At 38.1% G+C, this 27,651-nt stretch overlaps 1 protein-coding gene across 1 annotated transcript in view; it reads right to left on the bottom strand.

The window, feature by feature from the left end:
• The window catches only part of SESN1 (sestrin 1), a 110,696-nt gene extending 83,506 nt beyond the window's left edge, over positions 1-27,190 (bottom strand). The window contains exon 1 of the mRNA XM_065911818.1: positions 26,780-27,190. Within this exon, the coding sequence (XP_065767890.1) occupies positions 26,780-27,058 (279 nt within the window). The 5' untranslated portion in view covers positions 27,059-27,190. The remainder of the gene's footprint in view (positions 1-26,779) is intronic.
• Positions 27,191-27,651: the final 461 nt, after the last annotated feature.

Below are 27,651 nucleotides of genomic sequence, written 5' to 3'. Positions count from 1 at the left end.
TCATAGAACAACCAAACTACCAGAATCAATAAAAAGCAGACCAAAACGTAACAAGATAAAATTAAGAATACAATATAACTCTGAAGAAGAAATAAAGAGTCTCTTGATGAAAGTGAAAGAAGAGAGTGAAAAAGCTGGCTTAAAACTCAACATTCAAAAAACTAAGATCATGACATCTGGTTCTATCACTTCATGGCAAGTATATGGGTAAAAAGTGGAAACTGTGGCACATTTCATTTTCTTGGGCTCCAATCAACAAGGTGACTGCAGCCATGAAATTAAAAGATGCTTGCTCCTTGGAAAAATAAATAAATAAATAAAAGATGCTTGCTCCTTGGAAGAATAGCTATGACAAACCAAGACAGCATATTAAAAAGCAGAGATATTACTTTGCCAACAAAAGTCAAAGCTGTGGTTTTTCCAGTAGTCATGTATGGACGTGAGAGCTGGACCATAAAGAAAGCTGAGCACTGAAGAATTGATGCTTTCAAACTGTGGGGCTGGGGAAGACCCTTGAGAGCCCCTTGGACTGCAAACAGATCAAACCAGTCAATCCTAGAGGAAATCAACCCTGAATATTCATCGGAAGGAATGACGCTGAAGCTGAAGCTCCACTACTTTGGCCACCTGATATGAAGAGTTGACTCACTGGAAAAGACCGATACTGGGAAAGATTGAAGGCAAGAGGAGAAGGGAACGAGAGAGGATGAGATGATTGGATGGCGTCACTGACTCAATAGACACAAGTCTGAGAAAACTCAGGGAAATACTGAATGACAGGGAAGCCTAGTCTGCTGCAGTTCATAGGATCGCAAAGAGTCAGACACAACTTAGCGACTGAACAACAAGTAACTCTAAAGTAGTTAACTTAAGTCTAAGGAACAAGTATTAAAAACTACCAAAAGGGGAATACAGTTGTAAGGGGTCCAAGAAGACATCTAAAATGGTGAAAGTTCTTAAACTCCTTGAATATCCAATAGATATAAATCAACTATTTAAAGGATAAAAGAAGAAACAATGACTGCTTTCACAGGAAACACATTACAACAGTGAAACAGTGTTAAAAGTCTGAGAGTCCATGCAGAGAAAAATTGATTTCTTTGGGTCAAGCATCAATGAAGACTTGCAATACAGCAAACAAAAATCATACATGAAGTAATAAAGAGATGCCAGAATACAAAACCAACAGATCTGGGGGCGGGGAACAAAAAGCTATTATCATCTTACCTCCTTGGACACAGTTATTCTGGTGCAATACTAAGAAAAGCAATTGTTCCCTTGGATAGATTTACTTAAAATATATTCTTTTAAATCTTCATCCTAATACTATTTAATCTAGCTGCTTTTCTGATGAATAAAAGATCATATGGCCACAAGAGCCTGCATTCTGGATGTCCCACTGTCTTGTAGCCCTTATTACTCAACAAAAACTTGAATCCCAATGCCTCCCAAACTATGTAACTTCTGCTTCTCATGCACAGAGATCCAGTTTACCTGGGCACAATGGAACTGTGTCACCTTTACTGTGGTGACACTTTACCTTTCAACTTTACCTTTACTGTGGCTCCTCCACACTGTAACATACTTCCTTGAGCTCTCATGGCCTTCCCCCTGCACAGTGCCCACCCCACCATCAATCTCCAAAGCATCACTAACAGGTAAAAGTCTTGTAAGGATTGAGAAGCTCTCCTAAAACTAAATGCTAAATATGATTGTTCTCCAAATGCAAATAAGAATGAATGTAAACACTTCAAAGGGATCCATTTCATTGGCAGACTCTCATTCCAATAGCTATATTCCAATCTTATCCTCCCTCTCTCTTCCCTTGTTTCTGAATCCTCAAATCTTAAAAAAAAAAAAAAAAAAAAGAAATCCTCCCAACTGCTCTCTCTTTGACTATTCACCCGAACAATTTATTCTTGCTGCTACCGTCTATCTGCTACCATTAAAAGATGCTTACTCCTTGGAAGAAAAGCTATGACCAACCTAGACAGCATATTAAAAAGCAGAGACATTACTTTACCGACATAAGTCTGTCTAGTCAAAACTATGGTTTTTCCAGTAGTCACGTGTGGATGTGCGAGTTTGACTATAAAGAACCGATGCTTTTCAACTGTGGTGTTGGAGAAGACTCTTGAGAGTCCCTTGGACGTCAAGGAGATCAAACCAGTCAATCCTAAAGGAAATCAGTCCTGAATATTCATTGGAAGGACTGATACTAAAGCTCCAATACTTTGGCTACCTGATATGAAGAGTTGACTCACTGGAAAAGACTGATGCTGGGAAAGATTGAAGGCAGGAGGAGAAGGGAACAAGAGGATGAGATGGTTGGATGGTATCACTGACTAGATGGACATGAGTTTGAGCAAGCTGCAGGAGTTGGTGATGGACAGGGAAGCCTGGCGTGCTGTAGTCCATGGGGTCACAAAGAGTCTGACACAACTGAGTGACTGAACTGACTGATCTTCTACCACACCACATCAGCCCAAAGTGCTACTCTTTTCACAGTCGCAATCCACCCATCAAGATGTCTTCCTAAACACTGTGAAACTGATACAATATGGGCATGTCATATATTCTCTATTTGCCTCTCCAAATCATCTATCTGTATCACTGGGGTTCCCTTGCCATCTGGCTTATAATTTCACTCTTCCAGTGAGAGGCACTAACAAACTGAAAGGGGAGGGGGGAGATGGTCAGGGTATTTATTCTTCCACTTACTCTCTGCCAGGCTGTGGGCTAGCGATGAATATATTCCTCTATTGAAGGTCACAATTCCTGTTAGGCAGGCAGACTTCTCCTATAGCTGTAAATTTCATGGAGTTCCAGTAACTTCTTCCAGACCTTGTTCCTTTAGGTTCATAGCTAGTTCAAAATGATTATCATCTTGTTGGTTACCCTTAACTCTGCCTACACCTTCATTAAATTCTCTTCAGACACCCCATCTGAGTGTGCCATCATTTCCTGCCAGAATCCTGGCTGACTCAGCAGGGAGGAAAAGAAACTAATTAAAAATTATATTGGCATCCTTAGATTTCAGAGAATGAAATATTCATAATACAAGAATTGATTGTTCTGAGAAAGGAACAATCAAAGAATAAGAAAGCATTCTTGAAAATTAAAAATATGACTACTGAATAAACAGTGCTTCCCTCGTAGCTCAGTTGGTAAAGAATCTGCCTGCAATGAAGGAGACCCAGGTTTGATTCCTAGGTTCAGAAGATCCCCTGGAGAAGTAAATGGCAACCCACTCCAGTATGCTTGCCTGGAGAATCCCACTGACAGAAGAGTTAGGCAGGCTACAGTCCATGGGGTTGCAAGAGTCAGACACGTCTTAGGGACTAAACCACCACCACTGAATAAACACATCAGCAGAAGCCTAAGAACACTGGAGTGGGTAGCCTATCCCTTCTCTAGTGTATCCTCCCAACCCAGGAATCAAACCGGGGTCTCCTGCATTGCAGGTGGATTCTTTACCAACTAGCTATCAGAGAAGCCCGCTAGTCTAAAACATTATATCAATTATTATTGAAACACTGCAATAGTGTTTTAACTGGTTTTTGTGCTTCCATTGCTGTACCCCTCTTATCCATTCCCACACAGGAGCCCACGTAATTTTATTATGATTTAATATTTTATCTTATTTTTTAACATAGGTAATATATTCACATTGAAAAATACATTGAAAATAGAAAGTACAAAGAGGCATTACATCTTGGAGACCTAAGCAGTGGTGTCCCTGCCCTTTGGAGGGCTCATTACAGGCCTCTTTTGGGAGCACCTCACCAATAGATGAATACTTCCCTGGTGGCTCAGAGGGTAAAGCATCTGCCTGTGATGTGGGAGACCCAGGTTCGATCCTTGGGTCAGGAAGATCCCCTGGAGAAGGAAATGGCAACCCACTCCAGTATTCTTGCCTGGAGAATCCCATGGACAGAGGAGCCTGGTGGGCTACAGTCCATGGGGTGCAAAGAGTCGGACACGACTGAGCGACTTCACTTACACACAGAGTGAAGGACATACTCATCCAGACCATGCTCCAAGTACTGGAATCCTGGGGCTCTCTGCCCAAACGGGCTAAGCCCTCTGCCAAGGCTTATGGCTTGTCCTCCATTTGGCTGAACACAGGGCCCATCAGCACACTTCTAGGCCCAGGAAGTGGGAAAGCGGTAGCTATATGTGTGGTGTGCATACCGTCCTGATATGAGGGCATGTGTCTAGGCTTCGTGGTATAAGTCAAAAGAGTGGGGTTGGGATAGGAGGACAGGGTAGGCAGGCTACATGCTGGCCATATCACAGTGAATCTGGGAAACAGTATACTGAAAAAAGCATTAGTCCCAAGTCTGTCCCCAGTCAAAAGGTTTCCCTTTCCAAAGACAACCACTGTTTTTGACCCAAGAGTGATCATTTTAAATAACAAATCTGAAAATGTAATCTCCAACCTAAAATGTAGTGGGTTCTCCATTACTTTTCAGACAAAATCCAAAATCCTTAAAATGGTCAACATGGTGCTTCTTAGACTATCATGTGCATTACAGTCACTTGGGGATTCAAATCTGATTTACAAGGACGAGGTTGAGGCCTGAGATTCTGCATTTCTAACAACTTCCTAGATGACACAGATGCTACTGGTCTGTAGGCCACAGTAGAGGGCCTAAAGAGATTATTATTTCTTTTGAAGTTATAATTTCAGCTATCCCAGTTAGGGAAAGAGACATTCCTCCTGGTCTACCTACCTCATTTTGAAGTTGCAGTTGATTTAGGCAGATGGGAGGGTAGGCAGACATTGCCAGTTAGTAATAGTAGCTGTTTATTCATTCAACAAATATTGACATCTGTTTGTATGTGCTAGCACTATCCTAAGGAGCCCAGAAATGAACAAGAAAAAATCTCCATCTTCAAGGAGCTTACAACCTAGTAGGGCAGATAGAATCAACAAGTAAGCTTAAGTTAGTAACTATGTCAGGTAGTGTTTGGGGCTAAGAAGAAAAATAAATCAACATAAAGAGTTAGCAGGTAAGAAGACTCATTATTTTAGACAACTGAGTCATATACAAGGATAGATTTAATGTTTTTGCCATACTAAGTACTAAGGTAGGCACTATGCTGAATACCTTAGAGATAAAGGTGCTATTATCTCACTGATATGACGCACTACTATCTTCTTTTGCTGGTAATAAAACTGAAACCTAGAGATGTTAAGTAACTTGTCCAAGGTTAAACAGCTAGAAGAACCAGGATGTGGACCCTGCCAGTATGACTATTTCCAACTTCTGTATTAGTGAACTTTTGCTGAGGAAAACCACAACCCCCGAATTTTAGGGGCTGGCAAGAGCACTGCCGTGCTCAGCTGGGCTCACCGGGTCTTAACGGTCTTGAAGCAAGACTTGAACTTTTAATATCCAAACTGCCAGGTGTGGGCCCGCCCCAGTTTATGACAAACGTAAGTAACTCAAGTACCAGTATCACCAGATATACCACAAGAGGATCAGCAGACCAAGAGGGATAAGCTAACACTGAATCAGCAAAATTTTCCCTTTGTTGGTTTAAAACTCCCAAGTTTCAGTCACTTGAACTTATCTCTAAAGTTTAAGAAAAGCAAGTTTAATATGCAGTAGGTCACTTAGTTTTTGCAGTAGTTCTTAATCTATTAGGGTTATAACTTCTTTGAAAATCTGATAAAACTTGGGCTCTCTCCCAAGAAATAAAGCTCATCAATGTACACGGCTTTGCATTCAATCTATGGGGCACAGAGGCCCCTAGAAAAGCCAAAATTCCCAATTTAAGAATCCATAAACTGCAGCATCTGCCAAAATCAATCTCTTGTCCAAAAACTTCCACCTATTCCCTGGTGAACAACAGTGATTCTCTTTTACTAATTATTTCACTTAATTAAAAGATAGCAAACTCTAATTAGCAATCAAAAACATGTTATCATTAGTCACTCAGTTGTGTCCAACTCTTTTGCAACCCATGTACTGTATGTAGCCTACCAGGCTCCTCTGTCCATGGGATTTCCCAGGCAAGAATTCTGGAGTGGGTTGCCAATTCCTTCTCCAGGGGATCTTCCTTACCCAGGGATTGAACACAAGTCTCCCAAAATTAAGGCAGATTCCTTACTCTTGAGCCACCCGTGTAGCCCAATCAAATAAAAAATACAGTTTTGTAATCTAATACAGTTTTGCAGCAAAAAACAAAAGGCCCCTCGCTAGCTGTTAAGAACCTAATTATTTCCACTTCCGTGAAGACAAGTTTTACTATCAATTATCTGTATATGAATTAGTCATCAATATTTTTATTCTGTGGTGACTAACTTTCTCTCTACACTCAGTGGCTTATAATAAGTATGTTGTTAAATACAACTCTGGTCCTTCAGAAATACAAGTATAATTATAAATTATCCTAAGTTACATAAAACTTTTTTTATTAGAGGAAGGTAAATTTGCCCACTCCTCTCCAAAATCATGAAACTTTCATAGCGTACTGTTGGCCTTACTCTATTTTCTTTATAAACACAGTACTACTAAAATGTAAAACCAAATAGTGAAGTTGTAACTTTTGTCACTTGATGCCCCATGTTTCATTATACAACAATTAAATCACAATCTGATTAAGCTGTCATTAATACAATATACCCAAGTTATTATATGGCACTATAAAGTAAATAGAGCTATAAAGATGTTTAAATACATGCTTCAACAAGGCCAGCTGTGTTTGTGACTTGATTGCTATTATCTTGAAAGAGAATTAATACTTTGACATTTGGCCACAGAATCATTAAAAAATAGGCATTTTATTTAGCCCATGTTTTTTCAATAAAAACGGCAATAATATTTGAATTGGATAGATCTAGTGACAAATATGGGCTTCCCTAGTGGCTCAGATGGTAAAGAATCCACATGCAATTCAGGAGACCTGGATTTGATCTCTGGATAGGGAAGATCCCCTGGAGAAGGGAACGGCTACCCACTCCCGTATTCTTGCCTAGAGAATTCCATAGGCAGAGAACAAATATAAACAAACAGGTAAATCTACATTATTTACATTCAACAGAATCAGTTATAAAATATTCTTTAGTTTTGAGAGTCAGAATAGTGCTGTGATGAATAAACCTCAGAGACTTAAATGCTTGAATGTGAATTCTAGACTACTAGCCAGGTGAACAGGGGCAAGTTAGATAACCTGTCTGTGCCTAAGCTTCATCTTATTAAATGGGTGAGGTAATGTATGAATACCAGCACAGTACTTAGAATGGCACACGAAGAAAAAGTCCAAACACTGAATGTGTAAGCTATATGAGGGTACAGATTTTTTAATCTCTTTTGCCCATTGATGTACATAGTGCTTAGAATAGTGCTAAAAATAGCAGGTGCTCAATAAATATTTGTGGAATGAAGGACTGATAGCACTATTATCAACATGGTGATTTCTGGATAGATGAAAAAAAAAAAAACTGAACCATTTAAGCTCAGCTACTTTTTTTTTTTTTTTTTTTTAAGCTCAGCTACTTAAACTTGAAAAATTTCCCCTTCTCCCCAAACTCCCTCTCTCTAAAAACAAAAGGGAAACATAAGCATTCTTCAGTTGCACATCCAACCCTTCTAAGGCTCACAGCACCAAAATATGATCAATGAGCGGGATTTCAGTTGAGTGAGAGTGCCATCTAGTGTTCATAAAAGCTACAACAAGCTGAGAATTCAGAGTAAATTTTCAGTGTGAAGACAAAAAACTCTACAAATGCAAAATTCATTAAGAAAATCTGCTTTATCAACAGTCAAGGTCTTTAAAAGAAAGGTATTTCTATAGAAAATTAAGGAATTAAAGCTGTAAAGCTTAGTATATACCATATTTGAAGAAACACTTCAGAGTGTGTGCTCAAGTTCTACTTACCATAAAGGTCATCCTGCTATGAGGGGTGCATTGAGCTTATTTTCCTTTCAATGGGATGTGTTCATTGGTCTTATGAGAATAAACAGAAGTATCCATCATAAAAATTTGGAAAAATGTAAAAGAGTATGAACCATAGCCTAGAGGTAACTATTGTTAGCATTTGTTGATTTTACATATATATCCTTGATTTAAAAGATACATGGAAAATATTTTAATTTTCATCAAATATTTGGCCAAAATATTAAAAATTAAACATGAGAAAAATTATAAATAATCTTTTTAAACTTAAAACATTTCTCTACAATTAAAAAAAAAAACCTAGCCTCAACTTAACATTGTATTCAGTGGAGGACAATTTTTTAAAATTGCTTTCAGTTATGTAATCATTTTGGTCTGGTTTTACAATAGCCAAAGTCTATAAGAACTGGGGCTTATAAAATTAAAAAAGAAATTATTTCATCTTTTCTCTCTCAGAAACTACAAAATTGATAGTAAAGCATACCAATTTGATTTGGGAGGTTTGAATAAAAATTTAGGTTTGCCATAATGTTATTAAATTAAATGATAATTATTTGTTATTCAATTAAATAATATTCAATAACAATATTATTATTATTCAACTTGAGAATGCTCATAAAGTTTTCTGAGAAACCTGTATGCAGGTTAAGAAGCAACAGTCAGAACCAGACATGCAACAACAGACTGATTCAAAACTGAGAAAGAAGTTCATCAAGCCTGTATATTGTCACCCTGCTTATTCAACTTATATGCAGAGTACATAATTTGAAAAGCTGGGGTAGGTAAATCCCAAGCTGGAATCAAGATTGCCAGTAGAAATATCAATGACCCCAGCTATGCAGATGATTATCACTCTAATGGAAGAAGACAGAGGAACTAAAGAGCCTCTTGATGAGGGTGAAAGTGGTGAGTGAAAAAGCTAGCTTAAAACGCAACATTCAAACAACTAAGATCATGGCATCCAGTCCCATCAATTCATGGCAAATAGATGGGGGAACAATGGAAACAGTGACAGGTTTTATTTTCTTGGGTTCCAAAATCACCACAGACAGTGACTGCAGCCATGAAATTAAAAGATGCTTGCTCCTTGGAAGGAAAGCTATGACAAACCTAGACAGCATATTAAAAAGCAGAGATATCACTTTGCTGACAAAGGTCCTGTATACTCAAATCTGGAGAAGGCAATGGCACCCCACTCCAGTACTCTTGCCTGGAAAATCCCATGGACGGAGAAGCCTGGTGGGCTGCAGTCCATGGGGTCGCTAAGAGTCGGACACGACTGAGTGACTTCATTTTCACTTTTCACTTTCATGCATTGGAGAAGGAACTGGCAACTCCAGTGTTCTCACCTGGAGAATCCCAGGGATGGGGGAGCGTGAAGGGCTGCTGTCTATGGGGTTGCATAGAGTCGGACACGACTGAAGTGACTTAGCAGCAGCAGCATACTCAAATCTATGGTTTTCCCAGTAGTCATGTATGGATGTGAAAGCTGGACCATAAAGAAGGCTGGTGTGTTAGTCACTCAGTCGTGTCCAACTCTTTGTGACCCCATGGACTGCAGCCCACCAGGCTCTGCCCATGGCATTCTCCAGGCAAGAATACTGGAGTGGGCTGCCATTTCGGCTGAGTGCTGAAGAATTGATGCTTTCAAACTGTGGAGCTGGAGAAGACTCCTGAGGGTCCCGTGGACTGCAAGATCAAAACAATCAATCCTATAGGTAATCAACCCTGAATATTCATTGGAAAGAATGATGCTGAAGCTCCAATACTTTGGCTACCTGATGCAAAGAGCCAACTCACTGGGAAAGATCTTGATGGTGGGAAAGATTGAGGGCAAGAGGAGGAGGCAACAGAGAATGAGATGGTTAATGGTATCATCAACACAATAATGTTCATGACTCTGAGCAAACTTTAGGAGACAGTGAAGGACAGGGAAGCCTAGCATGTTGCAGTCCATGGGGTTGCAAAGAGTTCGATATAACTGAGCGACTGGACAATAACATAAGAGTTTTTGGCTTTATTTTTAATTCCCTTTCCCCTCAAATCATAGACACAGCTGAGAGTTGATTCATATCTTATTAGATAATCATTAAAAGATGAAAAGAAAGCTGTCTGCCACTTTCTACCTTTTGGACAAATGCTGTTTTTATATTTAGGACAAAGAGTGGGAATCAGGGAATTCCCTAGGATCACACGGGAATAACAGGGTCAGAAGAGTCATGGGGGAAGATGGAGGAAAAAAAGACCAAGAAGCTGCCAGACAGAGGTGGGCAGGCGTCTCCAACTGAACCTTGGTGGGCCCTGGGGTGAGGCTCCTTTATCTGGAGACTGGTTGCAAGGCTGAGGAGGGGGGCAGAACCTGGCCTCATACTACCACTTGCTGGACTACACTCTCTTCTAGGCATTAATCACATTCCTGGACATATAACCTAAACCATAACTCTCTTCATAGTAGGCAGGGAGGTCAATTCTCCCCAGTACCTAGTTTAGGAGATAAGTTGTTCTGGCAGGTTGCTTTAAAATGACTCCCAAGGATCTGAGCCCTATCTCCTGGCATTCACTCTATTGTGTAATATGCTCCCCTTGAGCATGGGCAGAACTTGTGTTTTGCTTCTAATGAACAGATTAAGGTAGAAGTGATGGCATGTCTCTTCCAAGATTTGGTTACAAAAGACTGACTTCTGTCACACTGGCATTCATTCGCTGGTACCTTGTCTCTCTGGCTCTTCTCAGGTGCTCTCTCTGAAGAACAAGTGGAGAGACCCACATGGCAAGGAACAGAGAGAGGTGCCAGTCAATTGCCAGCAAGAAACTGAGGTTCTCAGTCTCAAGGAGCTGAACCCTTCCCACAGCATGTGAACTTGGAAACACAGTCTTTCTCACTTGAGCCTTCAAATGAGAGCATAGCCGTGGTTGACACATTAGCTGCAGTTTCATGGGAGACCCTGAGGCAAAGGGCCCTGCTAAACTGCAGCCAGACTACTGACCCAAAGAAATCATGCAACAGTAGGTGTATTGTTTTAAAGCCACCAAATGTGTCATGAAGCAATAACTAACTAGTTCAGCTGTTAAACAGAGACTGCTCAGGCCCACCTGAGAGACCATACCCTGAGAGTCTCTGTCGCTGGCTTATGGCAGCCTCACTAGTCACACAGAAGCCTGGACCTGGTTTGTCCCCGTGGCACAGCTGGGCACTTCTTTTGTGGGTTCACAGATCAGGTTCTCCTCAGTTCACCTGCCTGGTCTCTATGTCCCACCCAAGGGCTTTTGCACCTTCAACATCTGAAATAAATAACAGAACACCTGAGCAAACCTCCTAGCTCCATGTTTTAGTGACCAGACCAACTATGAATCTAAGGTGCATGTGTGGTTTTCTAAGACAAACACTCATCCTGACTATATATTATTAGTTTTATTGCTTTCTGGAATTTGTTTACTATTTACCAACTAGTATGAAAATACTTCAGTGTTTTGACAAGTACTGCTGTGCTAGCACATACTGACTGAATATCAGCTCTAGTTTATGCTGTAAGGTTAGATCATCAGATAATATTCAAGATCTTAGTTCTATTTCCTTTAATGAGTTTTTAAACATAATTAATATAATTTTTACAACTCCTTTTAGCCAGCTCAGTCTTTATTTTATGATAGTATCACCACATGGAAACTGCCAAGCTAAAGGGGTTTTATTTATAATGCCCAACAGTATAGTGAGAAGGAGCTTCGACAAAAGTCACAGTTATGTATTCTAATATACACTGACAGACAGCAAAAGGAAAAAAAGGGGGGGGGGGGGCACAAAAAGGAAACAAAAATGAGGCCAAAACTTAGTCTGTAGGAAAGAACAACGGAGCATTAGTTACAGCCAGTCATGAGAGGTTTGGTTTGGGCATGTTGGGGATAGAAGCAGTGTGTACTTGTGTAAACAAATAGATAAGCTGAGAAGAAAAGTTAATTATTACATTAAAATTTATTTGCTCCACTAAGCTGTCTTTATGACCCAACCCATTCTGATCTTTCCTTGCTCTGAATTGCTTTAACACTTTATATGTCATAAAATTTTTTCACATTGATTTTAATCATTAGAAAATCATTGGAAAATTTAGTCATTTTCTAATATGAAAGTAATGTGTGCTCAAGAACAAAAACAAAAAAGCTACAGGAAAACAGATTAGTGCTTGAGGATGAAGAGTAAGACTTCGCTTCCTGACTCAGAGTATTCACTACTTGAGTTAAGTTGCTTAATCTGTTTCCTCATCTATAAAATGTAAAACTCACATCAGAGAATGGTTGTATCTACAAAACTAGATATTGCAGTGAAATGGGCCTTCAAGGGAAGTGCATGAGTAGTCTGCAAAAATTCTTCCAGAATGAGAATGTAAACTTCAAATACAAAAAGGCAGTAATACAGTAAAAAGTGAGTTTCGCGGATCTGGTTTGACATACGCAGTGTCACCAGCAGCTCCACCATCTTTAGGAGCACCAGGGGCCAGAGAAAGCAGCACCCAAGATGGTTCTAAGTGCTTCTTCTCAATGAGAGAGCCTAGCTTTTGAGGTGTTCCTGTTTCCTTAGCTAAATAAATCAGAAACTTAATCTAATCTCACAGCAGGCAGGGTATCCATATTTTGTATATGTGTTTTTGTTTGGGGAAGATAGCTTCCTAAAAGCCTGTAACCCACTTGAAATCTTGCAAATGTTGTATGCTAAAAGCTTATAACAAAGGCTGGCATATAGTAAGCACTCAATAAAATTAAGTATTAATGATTATTATAAAAAGAAAAATTAAAATCTCCAACAATCCCACCTCTAAAAGAGAACCAGACTTTCAGTATTATTTTAGTGCAAGCAGGTTTCCTGACATTTTCCCTGCTCTATAAATATATGTGGCCTGTTATTTTAAAAGTTGCTTTTCCACTTAAATATATGTATATACTTTTTCTTTTCTTATACGTTCTAAAACAACTTTCAATAACTGTTACAGTCCTTTATATAGTGCACCATAATTTGATAACTTAGTGATTGGATATTTAGGTTACCAACTTACATATAATAATGCATAAATATAACATGTTTATATCATAAATGAGACTATGGAGATTATCATACATAAATCTTAATTCAGATGATTTCTTAGATGTGGAATTGTTACTATGCACATACAATCCCACCAAGAGTCACACTATTGTCAACACACTATCATTAAATTAACATTTTTAGTGAAAGTCTTGATTTGTTCTTAATTTCTTTTCTCCAAGTCATTGCAAAACTCTTGACAGTAGTGGTGTTTTCAACTTCTCCTTATATCTCGTAACAGTGTTAGGCACAAAGAAAGATTTTAAATGAACTCTTACTTTAAAAAGGTATTTCCATTTCAGCTTTGAATGGAGAGGGAGATCAGCTAGAGGTATACTGAGGTTCAGGGGAAAAAATCCTGCTTTAATTATTTTACGAAAGGAAAAAGAACTATAATTTAGTTTCCTTCCAACAATAAAAAGCATTCGATACAAATATGTAGTACAGGTTTGACTTCACATTTGACTACACAACTACTTCCAAGTTCAAAGAAGGAGCCAAAGACCGGTATAAACTGGAATTAGAATCTTAATCAGAACAATTACCACTAAGGATTTATTTATAATAATAAAGTGCACTAAAGGAACTAATAATAATAAAAAAATAAAGGTTAAAATACTGATTGCCTGATGAAAGAGCCAAACACAACTCTAGCTTGGAGTCAAGTTTTTGTTTAGAAATGTGTATGTTAGAATGAAAAAAGAAAAGGGCTTGCCAGACACCCATACTCCAATACTCAGTACAGGCCCAATCACACAAGATTTGTTTAAATTTTCAGCATCTATGGAAAATGAAGTAAACAGCATTTAGGGGGAAAAAAAAGCAAATGTAACCATTTGTTAGTAGTTGTCACACCAACGAAGGAAGTATAATATTGAGACTTCCCATCTTCTTTGATAAGATTTATTGCCGTAGTAGTTACTCTCATTATGCTATACTGGATTTCTAGTGCACATGCCACAGATACCAGAACTCTGACCTAGTAAAGGGTATGCAAAAGTATACGGCATGGCACTCACTACTACGAGTTGGAAAGAATTTTGTGCTTAACAGTATAGTTATAATGGGGTTTACAATTAGAAAATATCAATGAAATGTTTAAAAATCTAATTTATAACTTACAGGCAACAAAGTTAAGAATGCCTAAACAATTATGTTAGTCTAAGTACACAATTCAAACTGGGTAATTTCTTAAAATCATTTCATAACTCTAGTTCATAATTTGAGAAATCAAGATTAAAATGTTCCAATTCAGTCAGATAAATGTTGAACTATGGAAAGGACAAGAAAAAAATACCTTTTACACTATTTAAACATAATTCTTTATGATTCTAATGACAATTTTCCAAAATAGCTAAATAAAACAATCTAAAGACTTTAAAATATGCACATGAAACATACAAATGGAGAAATGATTTCTATTAATACATGAGCTCAAAGTAATGATATAATCTGGGCTTGATTTCTTAAAAAGACAATAGAGGCCCCTTTTCTTTTTAGCTGTAAACAACTTGCTGTATGACATGTAATGCAATACCATATTTTGGGAAATTTCAAACATTTATAATCCACGGGAAAAACACTCAACACTCCTACACTATTTTTTTTTAAGCCCACAATAGTGCAGTCTTTCAGCTACAAAGCCATAAGCCAGTTATAAAACCAGTACTTTTCCACTAGTTACTTGTGGGGCGGGGAAGGGGATGTTCAGCACTGCAAACATTAGGGTCTAAAATAAGATCATTGCAAGGAGTTACTACAACAGTTGCACTGCCAGCACTGTCATGGCAACAATGAACTAGCTAGGAGAATGCTCTTTTAACACTCAAAGCTAATCTTGAGTCTATTACCCATGGAAATATACCAAATTTTCTTTTAGGCAGTTCACTAAAGAAATCCTCTTACTTGGTAATCTCTTAATGTAAAGGTATGCCTTTTATATATCATATTTCCAAGATCACAGTCTAGCACCTTCTTGCACTCAGTTGAAATTTATAATGATAACATAATGAAAATTATGTGCCACAGTGAAACACAAAGATTCATCAGGATTCAAATACAATTTCAAGATGGGTCAGGGCTTAAATAAGACTTTGATATGCAATTTAATAAGACCTGAGAAATGTGGTTTCACATTTCATCCTGAAGGAAAAATAATTTGGAAAAGAAAATATTAACATATTTTCATTATTAGGAAGCTTATGTTAACGTTTTATTCAGATAATGCAGTATAACAGTGAAAAGCCTAGACTCTGGAGTCTCACAGCCTGGGTTTGAAACCTGCCTCGTCTTCTTACTAAGCTATGATACCGTGAGCAAGTTATTTAACTTATCTGAGCCTTGATTTTTTTTTTCCCTGATGCATAAAATGAGGATAATAATACCTACTCTTACAGTGTGGTAAAGATTAAATGAAAAGGGTTAAGAATATATGAAGAGAGTTAAGAACTAGGTTTCACATACAGAATGCCTATCCTTATTACATTCAAAAATATACATTCTACAAAACTAGAAAGATTGAGATTGCTGGAGAAAAGACAACTTTGTGTCGATGTGTGGCAGAGTGGGGGGGGGGGGGGAGCAGGTATGAGAGTTCCAGAGGAACCTGAAAGACACCTGCCACACCCAGTGAAGCAAATTCAAATGGAACTTGGTACAAAATCTCTTCAAGCCTTGTTACTTCTGGGGTATCTTTAGGGCAATGTAATCTTTGCTTAGTTACTCTGTTTCTAAAATCACATCAAGCTGTCTAGGCCAGGCCAGTTATCCCTCAAGAGTGAAAGGACTATTTGGGGGACTTTCTGGTTAATATCTCAAGCTCCCATTGAGGGAGGCAGAGCAGGAACACTGAAGGTGCAGTTTTAATCTCCTCAGTAGACCTTCAAGGCAAGCAGTCTCTGCAGCAAACTTGCCTGAAGTATCAGACGTGAATGGACGAGGCACAGAGGATTCAGTTGTTTACTGACAGCACTGGCATACAAGCCACCATTTGCTTTTCTACATTTTATATCCTTGAAGATAGATTGAAAAGTCAAATGTTCCTAAGTGGAATAATAAATGGGCATGATCTCAGGGGAGAAATCCAGTTCCAAAGAGTGCTAAAACAATATTCACAGAACCCTTACCTTGGTTCCTAGAGGTGTTATTTCTTCTAAGGTGCTATTCTACAGGGCCAATGGCCCTGAAAGCAGGTTAAAACTTTTCCAGTGTCCCAGAGACTTGGTCCTCTAAAGGGCAGATGGTACCAGAGGGCTCAACTTCCCAACTCCTCTCCCCCAATCACACTGTGAGGGCAGATCAGAAGACTAACAGTTAATATTCACTGAGTGCTTACTGAGTTACAGTAAACATTGCACATGTTACCTCATTTAATCCTCACAACTCTGTGAGGGAACTGAGGCTTAAGGAGGTTATATAACTTGCCCAAGGTCACAAAGTTTGGCAGAGTAGGATTCACAGCCAGGTCTGACTAACCAAAGCTCATGGTTTTGACCATTCTCTTCTACTGTTGTACAGATATTAAAGCATAGGCCTTGGCAGTGAACCACCCGGATGACATGTGTTTAACTGCCTACAATCCCTCCCTACTGGTGCCATGCTGACAAACTAGAATGGAAAAGAACTCCAAGGAGGGGATGGATGCCGCATATCTGCCTCACTCATAAAGAAACTTCTGGGTAAGTCTACCACTTACCCTGTGCAGTGGTTGGTTAGAAGCACTGTTGGGTAAAGTGGAGATCAGCATTACTCAGCTAATACATTAAAATTTACCATACAAAAGGCAATTAGAGGTGTAAATACATGTGAACACAAAAGGTGGGAGAGACGATAGTCGATTACATAACAATCCTCAAGTAATGCCAGTTTGGAGTTTGACGCATATTAAAAGTCCTAGATCACGTTCATCATCTTCACCTTCATTATCACCAATATTTACCATCATCACCACCAGTATCTACTAAGCACTTACTATGAACCAGGCCCACTTCTACATACTTCACTGTTCACTTAATTCATGAAATTAAGTTCACTCTACCGTATGAGAGTGTTATTGTTATTACCCACATATTACAGATGAATAGTCTCAAAATTTATCTGTAATTAAGTTGGTACAGTATATTAAAGTTAACAAAATGCTTTACCAATATGATCTTTAATTTTTATAATCACATCAAGAGGCATATATTAAAATTACGTCAGTTCACAGTTGAAGAAACAGACTACAAAGGTTAATTTATTCATGAGCGTATAGCTAGTAAAGTAGATCCCTGATCTTTAAACCTTCTGAAGTAGTATCTCTGGTCAAAGTGAAACTCTTGTATATTTAAAATAGAAGATAAAAAAGAATTCATTTGAATCAGTTCTAATGAGATGGATGAAACTGGAGCCCATTATACAGAGTGAGGTGAGCCAGAAAGATAAAGAACATTACAGTATACTAACACATATATACGGAATTTAGAAAGATGGTAACGATGGCCCTATATGCAGGGCAGAAGAAGAGACGCAGAAGTACAGAACAGACTTTTGAACTCTGTGGGAGAAGGTGAGGGTGGGATGTTTCGAAAGAACAGCATGTATATTATCTGTGGTGAAACAGACCACCAGCCCAGGTGGGAGGCATGAGTCAAGTGCTCGGGCCTGTTGGGCTGGGAAGATCCAGAGGAATCGGGTGGAGAGGGAGGTGGGATGGGAGACCGGGATGGGGAATTCGTGTAACTCTATGGCTGATTCACATCAATGTATGACAAAACCCACTGAAAAATAAAAAAAATAATAATAAAAAAAAAATAGAAGATAAAAAAAGAAAAAAATCAAGGAAAAGAAAGCAATAGCTTCTTTTGTTTTTAAAGTTGAATCATTATTAAAATTAAGAGACGCTTACAGCCTTTCCTCTGATAGATAAGTCAATAGATAGATAAGTGCAGTGCTTGGCATATAGCAGGCACACAGTAAACACCTCATGCATAAAATGAGAAGAAATCAGTCCCTAGGTTCAATGATAAAATCTATACTGCCTCAATAAAATTTCAATTATTTCTTATACTCAGAAACTGTCTTCAACAAAACTGAATACAGATTTTATCCTTTAAGTCTGTCAAATTATGCATTACTTGTTAGATGAAAAAAGAGACACACCTTAATTTGGTGAGGTGTAATCACTATTAAAGACTTTGAGAGATCTTATTATTTGAGAAAACCCATCTCCCTATCATTTATATCACTTTTGAAAGGCTTCTCCTAAATATGTCCTTTAGTACCACTGAACATATCACCCTAACCACTATTTTGCAAGGCTTGGTTGTTATCACATGATCGGAAGAATTTCTTACCATGTTTAGGCTATGAATAGCATTTGAAAAATTACTCAGTTATAATTATAGACAGCTAACACCTGCCAACTTGCTAGAAAATGAAATCATGTAAAGTTTAAAGATGATTGTGCAATGCCTGTCAAACACTGAAGTGTCAAAACAGTAAATGCTCATTTTTACCAGTTAACTAAAATTCTAACTAGAGAAAGCGTAAACTAAGATTCTAATTAGACTTTACTGAACCATTACACACAGAACTGACAAATTATCCTAGGTAACTTTTTTAAAAAATACATATATTTAAGTTAAAATACTAATACTATTCATTTAGTGAATATATATATATGAAAGTTTATTTGGGTAATAAGACTAACTCACTTCATAAACTTTATTTTCCTTTAGTATGGTTTATAAGTTTTAGGAAGTAGTTTGAAGGTAATTTTATAATATAAGTAATAATTTATAAACCTATGAAGACCTTTCCCTTTTAAAATTAAGAGAGTAAAATTTAAAGATAGCATAAAACTAAAAGTATCTCATTTTTTCCTAAGGTAATTCCATATTTCTTTGCAATCAAATTAGATTCTTTTAAGTAATTATATAAGAGATTAGAATATGAGAAGACAATTCTTTCACAGCCAAATTTCACAAGTTTTTTTTCATATAAACTTTTCATGTCACAATGGTGACAGTCCGTTAGTAGTGCACATGCTTTCAGCAATAAAAATGCCTACTGTGAAAATCCAATAAATGGTCCTAGCAGTCATCCTACAAAAACTCCCTAAGTATCTTCAGTGAAAAATCATTAAAAAAAACAAAACTGGAATCTTTTAAACCACTTTTTTTTTCTATACACAAATGTCATGGTAAATGTATCCTTAATGACATTAACTTGGTATAGTAACCAACAGGAAAAAAAGCAAAGCATAAAATAATGTTTCCATGTTTGTGTGTTAGTCACTAGCTGTGTCCGATTCTTTACAACCCCATGGACTGTAGCCTGTCAGGCTCTTCCATCCATGGAATTCTCCAGGCAAGTATACTGGAGTGGGTAGCCATGCCCTCCTCCAGAGGATCTTACCACCCAGGGATCGAACCCAGGTCTCCTGCATTGCAGGCAGATTCTTTACCTCTGAGCCACCAGGGAAGCCCCAATGTTGCCATACTGTGACTTAAATTTCCAGTTTGCCCACTGTAGGCAGTAATACCATCATCAAATATTCTGAAGAATCCTCAGATGCCCGAGTATACTGTGCCAATGTCACTGAAGTACTAGGTCATATCATCAAGGTCAATTAAGGTCTTTCTCTCAATGTAATAAATATGATCTGGAAAAGCTGGGTCAAAGTAAATCCTTTTTTCCATTGACTTCAATTAAAAAGCAAATATTTTACCATGCTGTGAAAAAAATAGACTGATTTGAGAAACTGTGACAAAGAAGATTATAAATTGGGGTGAGGCTTGCTTGTATGAGCTGGACATACGAACTGATGTACGTCCAGTGTAACTTTCATCTCTTTATGAATTTTAGGCACTGCCTTCCCTTCACCAGCATCTCCCCTGTCCTTCCACAAATTCTAAAACTTCCCATGTCTCTGGTTCCTCCAGTACATGCTAATTTGCTACTTATAAACACTGTTTTTAGATATGAAATTATTTATGATTAAAGGTCCGTCTAGTCAAGGCTATGGTTTTTCCATTGGTCATGTGTGGATGTGAGAGTTGGACTATAAAGAAAGCTGAGCTCTGAAAAATTGATGCTTTTGAACTGTGGTGTTGGAAAAGACTCTTGAGGGTCCCTTGGACTGCAAGGAGATCGAACCAGTCCATCCTAAAGGAGATCAGTCTTGGGTGTTCACTGGAAGAACTGATGTTGAAGCTGAAACTCCCATACTTTGGCCTCCTGATGTGAAGAGCTGACTCATTTGTAAAGACCTTGATGCTGGGAAAGATTGAGGGCAGGAGGAGAAGGGGACGACAGAGGATGAGATGGTTGGATGGCATCACCGACTCAATGGACATGGGTTTGGGTGGACTCCGGGAGTTGGTGATGGACAGGGAGGCCTGGTGTGCTGCGGTTCATGGGGTTGCAAAGTGTCAGACACGACTGAGCGACTGAACTGAAGACATAACACCAAATAGGGCTCTGATTACTAACTCTTCATTAGACCCAAGAGTCTGCAGCTACTTTCTGTCACATCAAAGTTTCAACAAATCTTTAAATTGGCTTTCTGAGTTATTATCTACTCAAATAGTTAAAAGATACCCTGCAAATTTCTAATGGCTTACCAAAAAGAAAATTAATATAACTCTAAAACAAAGAACAGCACATCTATTTGCAGTCTTTTACTCCTGAATGATCTGTATAGCACTTTAAGGGCACAAAGTGTTAAAGATAAAATAATACTAATAAGCTAAACTATTTTTTCAGGAAGTCCTCCTAATACAGACTATCCAAGACCTTAAATTGAAATCGAATAGGCAAACGTTTAACATCCCATTTTCCTACCAAACACTACATCCCACTTATAAACAAAACAATAACCATGTTAAAAAAAAAAAACTATTCTAATCATTCTGTCTTTTTGTTTCTATGCTAGAGACCATTTGGGACACTAAAACAGGAATAAAATATTTGAAATCTGAAAACTTAAAAAAAAAGAAACCTTGTTAGTTTCTATCTTTCTTAAAAGTCAAAACAAAGAAAGAGGACAGGATGATTTATATATTTCAAGAGGACATTGAGGGTAGAGAGCGTAGATATTATTCATCCTTGTAAGCCAGTGGCTAAAATGAACACAGGCTCTTCACTTTGTTTTCAGATCATTTAGGGAAAAAAGTTACAGGTTTGCCTTCAATTTCTTTACATTTTTCATTCAAAAAAACCTGAGGGTAGATAGTAGTCTCCCCTGTGCTTAAAAGCAAAGAAAGTGGTCAGAGATAGGAATAAGAGGAAGCACAGAGGAGAGAAGCAAGTCAGGAGTCTTTCTGAGGGAAAGAGAGTGAGTTCTCAGTGTATCAACAAAGTAAGGAAGGCCAAAACTCAGTGTAAATGAAAGAGAGAAACTCTGTGTAGATACTGAAAGAGCACTTTCATATCTGCTGTGATACATAGAGAGTCAGCAGTGAATGCTTCAGATGGACTACCTTAAATGTGTGACTTTGACTAGTCACAGTAGTATAACAGAAATAAAAACAAAATCATCTTAAAAGGCCAAATCTGCTTCTAGAATGTTCCCAATCTGTTATATTTCATAGTATCATAAATTAATTATGTTCCTAATCTTACAGAATCTAAATCATAACTTCTGCTGCTAAGTTGCTTCAGTCGTGTCCAACTCTGTGCGACCCCATAGACGGCAGCCCACCAAAGCTCCCCCGTCCCTGCGATTCTCCAGGCAAGAACACTGGAGTGGGTTGCCATTTCCTTCTCCAATGCATGAAAGTGAAAAGCAAAAGTGAAGCACATAACTAGACCAATGCAGCATATTACCTAGTTAAATATAAGTTTTATTGACAGCCTCTAACTAAACCTATCTTCCATCCCTCTTCTTCCTCAAGAACAGAAATCTTTGTTCACATGATGGGGGCTCTCCCGGCTCTTAGGGGCTGGATGTGGATTAATCCAAACCAAAACCAGAAATGCCCAGTTTCGTTGCCAGTTACTGGCTTGGTAAAGGGCATGTGACACTGCTCAATAGAAATTGAGATGTCTGCTGGAGGGTTTCTGGGGAAAGTTTTTCTTCCCTGATAGATACAGGAAAAAACTCTTTTCCTCCTAAGCTGAAAATGTTCAGTGACTGCATATGGTGCCTGGAACTGCTGTAGCAACCTTGCAACCATGAGCTGAGACAGCCCTTGCTACACTGAGCAAAGGTGAACAAAATGATAAAAGGCAAAAGGGTAATGTAGTTCAGCTAATGAATCAATCATTCAAGCTTGAAACAGCCCAACCTCCAGACTCACTATGTGAACAAGAGATTTGTTGACCTCTATTGTTAAACCCACAAACTATATATTACCCAATGGATACCAACTGGATACTTCAACTGCAACGTTAACAACTATAAATGTGCACCATACCCAACAGGTAAAGTTTCATTTCTCCCTGGGCAGGTGGGGAGATGCTGGTAACAATCACTTCACTAAATGAACTTCTCCTCCATCCCACATAACAAAGACAAATACTCTGTTGCATGGTCTAAATTTTCTACCTTAAGCCAAGTTACTTTCAGACAATGTTCATTGCGGGCAGACATATAAGAAAGATTAAGTTTTCTTTTGTCATGGTACAGAAATGAAAAGGATCAAATGACTATTCTTGGAAAAACACTTGGCTATTCCAGATACTCCTCATGATGTTTTTTTTGATGAATATACACACATACATTTTCTCCCTTAATTTCATGCATCATAAAGACCATAGCTCACAGGTAGCCTATATTAGTATAATGGGCCAGTCTGTTTCTTTGCTTAGGGAATCAAGCATATCCAAAACGTATTATAGGTTTAAACAAACAGCACAACTCCTTCTATGAAAACAGAAGACCTTCTTCAAAAGCAAGGAATAAATCTAATTGATCTTTCACTCCTGAGTACAGTGCTTGACAAAGAAAAGCTCTCAAAATGTGTTGAACAGATTTAAGTATGTTGACTTGAAATCAATAAATTGAGAACAGGAATACAAACAGAGAATGCTACCTCTCAAAGTGCCCATTTTTACACGTTTAACCATTTTGAGTTGAATCCATCCTACCATCTCTCCCTGACAACATGACCTATAGCAATTAAGGGTGCCATCAGGAATAGCTGCAAGAACTGCAAATACAGTTCAGCTTTTGCCGCTTACTAATGAACAACAGACATTACGGAGCACTCCATTACTTGGTCTCCCTTGTGAAACTAGGGTGAGAAGTGAAGCTGCACCATCAAGTGGAGACCAGGTGATGCTGGACACTAAGGAGTTTAGAGTCTAACCTAAGGGGTTTTCAGGAGGAGAGAAACATGGTCAGATTTCTGTTTTAGTTAAACAGCTCTGCAATTAAGTGGAGAACGGATAGAAAGGTGGAGGACGGGTTAAGTCTGGCAAAGTGAGAGATATCAATGTCAGAAGTAGAACAGTGCTGTCAGGGGCAGAAATCCCTTTAAGAGCTATTTCTAATCAGATTTATCAAAGGCAACTTAATCTCAACCTGTGTAAAACAGAACTCATCACTCCCCTAAATTAACCTTCTACCACTCTGGTCTCCTGAAATGACTTAATTATTCGCCAAGCAGTTTAAGCTAGAAACTTTAGAGCCATCCTTCATTTTACTTCCTCATCTCCTATATCCAATTAAATACTATATCCAATGATTTCTAACTCCTACCTACCTCCCAAACCTAGTCACCTTTTTCCACTTTGTCTACTACATCCTACTCCACTATTTTTACTTTGAACTAGTGAACAACCTCCTTACTATAGCACATTCAGCCTCGACCCCTGAAATCCATTCTCCAAATTTCTTCCAAAGTGAAGAATACACCATGTATCATGTCACCATCGTGCTCAACGCCCCTCAGTGGCTTCTCATTGTTCCTAGGGTAAAGTCTATAACTCTTAACATGGTCCTTTGTTCTCTGGCTCCTGCCTAAAAACAGTAAGAACTCCTAGCTTTATGGTGTTTCTTATTTGCTAGGCACTGTGCTATGCTTTGAAAGCATTATTTCATTTTATTCTCATTGTGAAGCAGGAACTATTCTCATCCTCATTCTGCAGATGAGGAAACTGAGTCAAGAAGAGATTATGTAACTTACCAAAGGTTGTGGAGTTCATAAAGTACTGGAGTCAGCTCTGATTCCTAAGCATGTATCTAAACTTTCACACTCTCCTCAAACTGCATTACTTTCCACTCCTATATTCACCTGATCTCTTTTACCATGAGGCCTCCACATATACTATTCCCTACATCTGGAATGTCCCCCTCACAATCTCATTTTTGCCTGGATAATACTTATTCATTTCTGCTTAAATGCCTTCTCTTCAGAGAAGTCTTCCTATATTATCTAAAATTACACTGTTTATTCGTTTACTTCTTTACGGTCAATTTCCCTTCAGGAGAATGTAAAAATTGTTACCACTGATTCTCAGTTCTTAGAATGGCATTCAGCAGGGGTTCAATTAACATTTGTTGAATGAAGGCAGGAATGAATGATGTGGGGATGGAAAATCCCATATCTATTAATAGTAACTTCACCAATTCAGACTAAGACACAATATTTATTTAGTAGCTTGCAAGTCCCAGTCAATACTCTTGAGAACTTATAGCCCTCCTAGGGGAGACAGACACATGAATATGTGATTATAACCCAACATAAATAAAGTGCCTGTTAGAATTGTGGCTGGAATGATGTACAATAGATGGAGAGATGAAAATGAAGGTATGAATTGACAGGAAAACTTCATAGTAGAGATTCTTGATTCCTTTTGCAGAATGAATGAGTCTTAAAATACATATCACATAGTCCATGTATTTCATTTATAAAAGGGGAGAGGAAGGACTTCCCTGGTGGTCCAGTGGCTACAACTCTGCATTTTCAATGCAGGGGGCCTGGGTTTAGGTCCTTGTTCAGGGAATTAGATCTCACATGCGGCAAGGAAGATTGAAGGTCCTGAGTGCCGCAATGAAGATCCATGCAGACAAATAAATACATGTTTTTAAAAAAATAAGGAAGAGGACAGGAGCATCCCTTACATATAGGGCATTTTACATCTCCTTTATAATATTAATTTACTATAATAACAGACCTCTGTATTATTATACCCATTTAATAGATGTGGAAATTCAAGCTGAGAGAGGTCAAATAACTCATTCAAGGTTATATATTACATTAATAAAGGAGGAAAATCTGAGCCCAGGTTTGATACCAGTACCCATTTACTTACCATTATGTCAATCCTTTGACCTTGTAATCTCCAGAGCCTAATTACTTCAGTGTTCAATCTAACTCTTAACAAAATTGGCTATCTGGTTCCCCATTCTAGTACTTTTTAAAAGTAGCAAAATAAAGCATTCAAGAAGAGGCTGAAATGAAGAATACTGACAGCAAGGGAAGGAACAGAAAAACTATAAAAATTGAAAACCCAAGTTCAAAGTGGATCATAGAGTCCTACACATACATTCCACCCTCAACTGTACAACAGTACGTACTTGATATGCAAAATGATGACCCCATTATGAAAAAAGAAATGGTTGTTGTAGTCACCAAGATAGAGAAATAACTTTTGATGCTTAAAAGGGTAAACCTCAAGTGCTGAATAATAATTCCTCTCTAGTAACTCTGAATAAATGTAAATTGTAATGACTGTTTTCACTGTTTGTGAAAAGAAATATCCAAGATTTTAAAGAGTTTTATGCACATTATTATTTTAATAATAATAATTTAATATTATTATATATATAAATATATATAAAATATTATTAAATAATAATATTTTAAAGAGTTTTACACACATTATTATTTTTTTGTTGATTTAAACTGAATTCAGAGTAGAAAAACTGTTCATCTTAGCTTATATATATGTATATATATATACCCCACCAAGTAAATCATACATTAAAAAAACTTATCATACCATGACTTTGAACACATGTGAATTGAGTAATTTAGACAGAGAAACATAAAGAGCATTTTGACCACTCTTAATTTCTAAAAAACCTTATTCTTAAAAAAAAAACCTTCTAATTAAAAAACATAAACTGAATATGTACAAGCAGAAGGAAAACTATAACATTTTTAATCTTTTACAACTTAAATAGAAATGTATGTGAGAAAGAAAAGAATCAAACAAGCAAACACAGAGAAAGCTAGTTAAGTAATTGACCATAAGAGTCTATCAGTCACTCAACCTGGATCCAATTTTTCAATCTGCAGATGTCAGCTCCTTTACAACATGGGCTTTTATTATTTATATAATTCTTTCTTTCAGAAAAGAAAGGTTGCATTTAGGAAACAGATTCTGGGGTTTTTTGTTTTGTTTTTAAGAACAAGAGAAAATTGTTTCACCAGTTATCTCCAACAAGTTGGCTAGGAAACATTTAATATCCTTTATCATTTTAGAAGCTTTTAAACGTGAAACTTTCCACATAGAACACTGTTTGTAACAATATGAAAAACATACTGGCTACAGTTTCCAACAACATGTAAAAATGAATGTAAAAAAAGCAAGTATTTACTTGTAATTAACTGTAATTTTCACATATTTTCCCCAGGAAGAATGCATTTTTGCTAAAACTGTCTAGAAAGACAATACTTATTTAGTTGTACTTGAAAATTACTTTTACTTTAGTTCACCTTGTCCAATATTAATCCCAAACTACGTTCTAAATTTAAGGTAATTCAAATTATAATAACTTACTTGAAGCAATCAAAAAGTGAATATATCTGCAAGTAAACTTCACTGTACTAGATAAACAGTTGTACTTAAAATGCTCTTTCTTACCTGGACGCTCTTCAGGATAAACTCACTTTTCTCTCTCACATCTTTAAAGGGACACCTCTTAGAAAGCATAAGCAGATGAGCAAGAAGCTTATTCAATCCATCCAAAGAAACTGCATTTGAAAGGCCGTCTGCTGGACGATAAGGTGTCTCTTTCACCAGACGAAGACACTCGGTTTTTCTCACAATGATTTGCCTAATGTTTTCCAGAGCTGTCTCTCTAGTAGTTGAATCTCTACTGCACAGTCCATCCCATCTCACTTCATTCTCTCCTTCAGCCATGACTACGGTGGAGTTTTTTTCTTTGCCGTCTTCAGTTAACTTTCAGCATGCCCCCCCCAAAGCACTTTATATTTTTAAAACGAGAAATGTAAGAATGAAATCAGAGAACTAGAATCGTCATGAAAAAACACGTCTGGGTGACATTTGGAACCAGAAGCGTCTCTTCGAGCTACAAGACAGAGCTCGCCCTCTCGTTCTACCCGGAGGGGCAGTCTTCTGGCCAGAGACTGGGAGAAAAAAGTTGGCAAGTTGAAACCTTACAGCTCTGGCTTTGCTGCACAGCCAGTGTCGGGAAAGTGTTCTCCTGCGACCCGCGGGGTCAGCGGATATCCTCACGTTGGGGAGCTGTCAAACCCGTGCTCTGCCCAAAAAGGCTGGTAACAGTTGAACGCTCTCCAGCCATTCGGTGCTTTTTGTCAGTGCAGCCACGGTGTTCTCGGGAGCGTTCCCACCCCGCCCCTCCTCCGGCACCAGTCCCCGCCTTCCGCAGCTCCTCCCTCCCGGCCGGGCGCTGGCTTGCCGAACCCTGGCTCGCTGGCCGCCACGGCCAGAGACCCTGACACTCCCGGGGGGCGGCAGCCTTCTGCAGCCGC

Source organism: Muntiacus reevesi, chromosome 19 (assembly GCF_963930625.1).
Source record: "Muntiacus reevesi chromosome 19, mMunRee1.1, whole genome shotgun sequence".
Classification (NCBI taxonomy): Eukaryota; Metazoa; Chordata; class Mammalia; order Artiodactyla; family Cervidae; genus Muntiacus; species Muntiacus reevesi.
The sequence above is the reverse complement of the archived record's forward strand: the minus strand, read 5'-3'. Positions and strand labels throughout refer to the sequence as shown.